Raw genomic sequence first — 2,500 nt, 5'->3', positions numbered from 1 at the left:
GGAGATTAAATTTATAATCAAATTAATGAACTAACTAAATGTTTCAGTTCTAATCCATTCCAACATTAAAACCCTGTGTAGTTCATGTTGACGGGCTGTAAACCCTCACTGAGAAGCAATGAGCCTGAGGTCAGGATGGGCTAGATTTGGTAATGAGTGCAGGCAGCTGACCTGAGGTCATTTGAGTCACACAACCAAACCCCCCATTTGCATAACACACAGTGTGGACACACAGCTACATTAACGGCCTGATGGAGACTTTAATTCTCAGTGTAACATGGCTGCAAAGATGGGCCACCTTGTCAGAGTCTGCAGATCAGCACTTGGACAACAGACATCATGGGACAAGTGCTAAATAATTAAGCATTCCCAATCATGTAAACACATGCCAAACACATACAAACTGCATCAGTAAAGAGGAACAGCAGTGACACACTGAAACCAACCAACAGCTTACACTGTACAGTGCAGAATAAAGCCGACTTACATGAAATCCACTTTGGAGCAGTTTGCTATGGCCTTTTAGTTATTTCAAAGTCCTTTATCATAAACTGCTGTTATTTTGTCAATACCATCATTCTCATAAATAGAGAAACCATTCATTTTCTATGTAAAAATATGCACTTAAATGGTGGCCCCAGTAGTGCAGAACAAGCTCATAAATGCTGTAAGGAAGTAACAATCAAAGAGACTAGTAAATGTCACTACATGCTGTAGCCTATAGAACAGTGGTGTGTTCATTTCCCATCTAGTTAATAAGAGGCAAAAGAGAGGCTGTGGGGCACCTGGTACTAGAAGAAGGGACTGGCATGTCCCAGTTGGAACCAGTGAACTCATGCAATCAACCCCCCAAAGCTGACAACAAATATCAAAGCCTAACCAAATGGGCTTCACCCGCCAGCACCCCCTTGTCATTTTTCAACTAATTGAATTATCCACACTGACTAATTGCGGTGTGCCCTACAGTTATTCTGTTTGCAGCTCCAAAACGGAAAAGGGTTTTTTTTTTTCTCAATTGGACTCACAGTGGCTGGATCCGCTCCAGTGCCTGCCGCTCACCAGGGACCCTCCGAACGGACGCTGGAGTCCTCCTACGCCGGACAGGAGTCCCTTCTCCGGCCCGAGCCCCGGGGGTCTGTGGTAGTAGTCCATGCTCAGGAAAGAGCCGGGACTGGGGCTGCTGGGGCTGGGGCTAAAACCCGCAACATCCACGCTTTCGTACATCCCCGAGAGGCGGGAGACGCGTTTGATCTCTTTGTGCCAAATAGAGAGAGAGAGAAAGAGAGAGAGAGAAAAAAAAAGATCAAAGCGTCCTGGACGGCGAAGAGAGAAAGAGGGAGGGAGGGAAGGGAAGAGTTCACATCTTCATAACAGACTGATGGGAGGAGGAGGAGGAGGAGGAGGAGGAGAGGACAGGAGGGGGAGGAGAGAAAAAGAGATGACCGGTCCCGGTGACCTTTCAGCCCTTGGAGGAGCACGGGCAGTTCGTCGTCTTTTCGACGGAACAACGTCCGTTACGTCCGCTTTCACACGACCGGAACGAGTTCAGACGACAAAAGAAACGCTGTTGTCTTCTTTGACGTCTTTTTTTTGCTGTCCAAACGCTACAAGTGCCACCGAGTTCAGCGCCGTGCTGCTGGAGTTGCAGCCCTCGTTACTTTGTAGCACCCACGGCAAAGAAAGCACCGTAACAACACATTATTAGAACACCATGTTAATAAGAGTTTATGACCTCCAGCCGGCGTCTCCGCGGTCTTTACACAACGTCGCTACCGTTCGCAGTTGTTTCGCTCTGTTTTTCAGGGTAGCTAAACTGATATTATGTAATTGTCATGTCGCTTGCTAATCCTTGTAGCCGGACGAGCAACGACCGGTTCGCTGACAGACTACTCCTTAATGTCACAGCCAGTGCTGTTTGTCCTTAAATCCCTGCGTGCAGTAAATTAATGTATCCGTCGCCGAAAAGTGAATGAAAAAAAAGGTCCAGTCGGTGGGAAACGCGCTGCTCCGGGTCGCTCCGGGTTCTCCGAGTCCTCCGAGTCCGAGCGTTTACGACAGAAAAACACACATTACACACAATGGTGAACAGGCGCTGTCACATATGACTTTGAAGTTGCCGCTGTATGTCCAAGTAGCCCAGTATCCAGAGGTACAGTTGGCGGCGGTGAGGTAGGTCGAGATATCCGAGGCAGTTCGGGTTGGTGCGCCTCTCGTTGCTAGTTGCCGAGGTCCAGCAGCCGTGTCCTGTGGTAACCTCTGGTCTGTACCCGACGGCCTCTCTCTCTCTCTCTCTCTCTCTCTCTCTCTCTCTCTCGGGTTTGATGAGTGACACCAGCTGCGCACGAGCTCCACCTACCTGCCCTGCGCGTGCTTTAAAATGCGGCTACTACTGGCACAACTAAAACTAAAACAACTACTGTAACTGTACAGTGTACTATGTCACTGCTTAAATAAATGCATGGTTGAAACCTCTATTTAATTGATTTCGATAAACCTTTAC

The 2,500-nt window shown here is 48.1% G+C and overlaps 1 protein-coding gene across 1 annotated transcript in view; it reads right to left on the bottom strand.

The window, feature by feature from the left end:
- Positions 1-2,299, bottom strand: part of LOC127356999 (retinoic acid receptor alpha-B) — a 20,799-nt gene extending 18,500 nt beyond the window's left edge. The window contains exon 1 of the mRNA XM_051389139.1: positions 1,026-2,299. Within this exon, the coding sequence (XP_051245099.1) occupies positions 1,026-1,224 (199 nt within the window). The 5' untranslated portion in view covers positions 1,225-2,299. The remainder of the gene's footprint in view (positions 1-1,025) is intronic.
- Positions 2,300-2,500: the final 201 nt, after the last annotated feature.

Source organism: Dicentrarchus labrax, unplaced genomic scaffold, assembly GCF_905237075.1.
Source record: "Dicentrarchus labrax unplaced genomic scaffold, dlabrax2021, whole genome shotgun sequence".
Lineage (NCBI taxonomy): Eukaryota > Metazoa > Chordata > Actinopteri > Moronidae > Dicentrarchus > Dicentrarchus labrax.
This window is presented reverse-complemented; position numbering and strand designations above follow the sequence as displayed.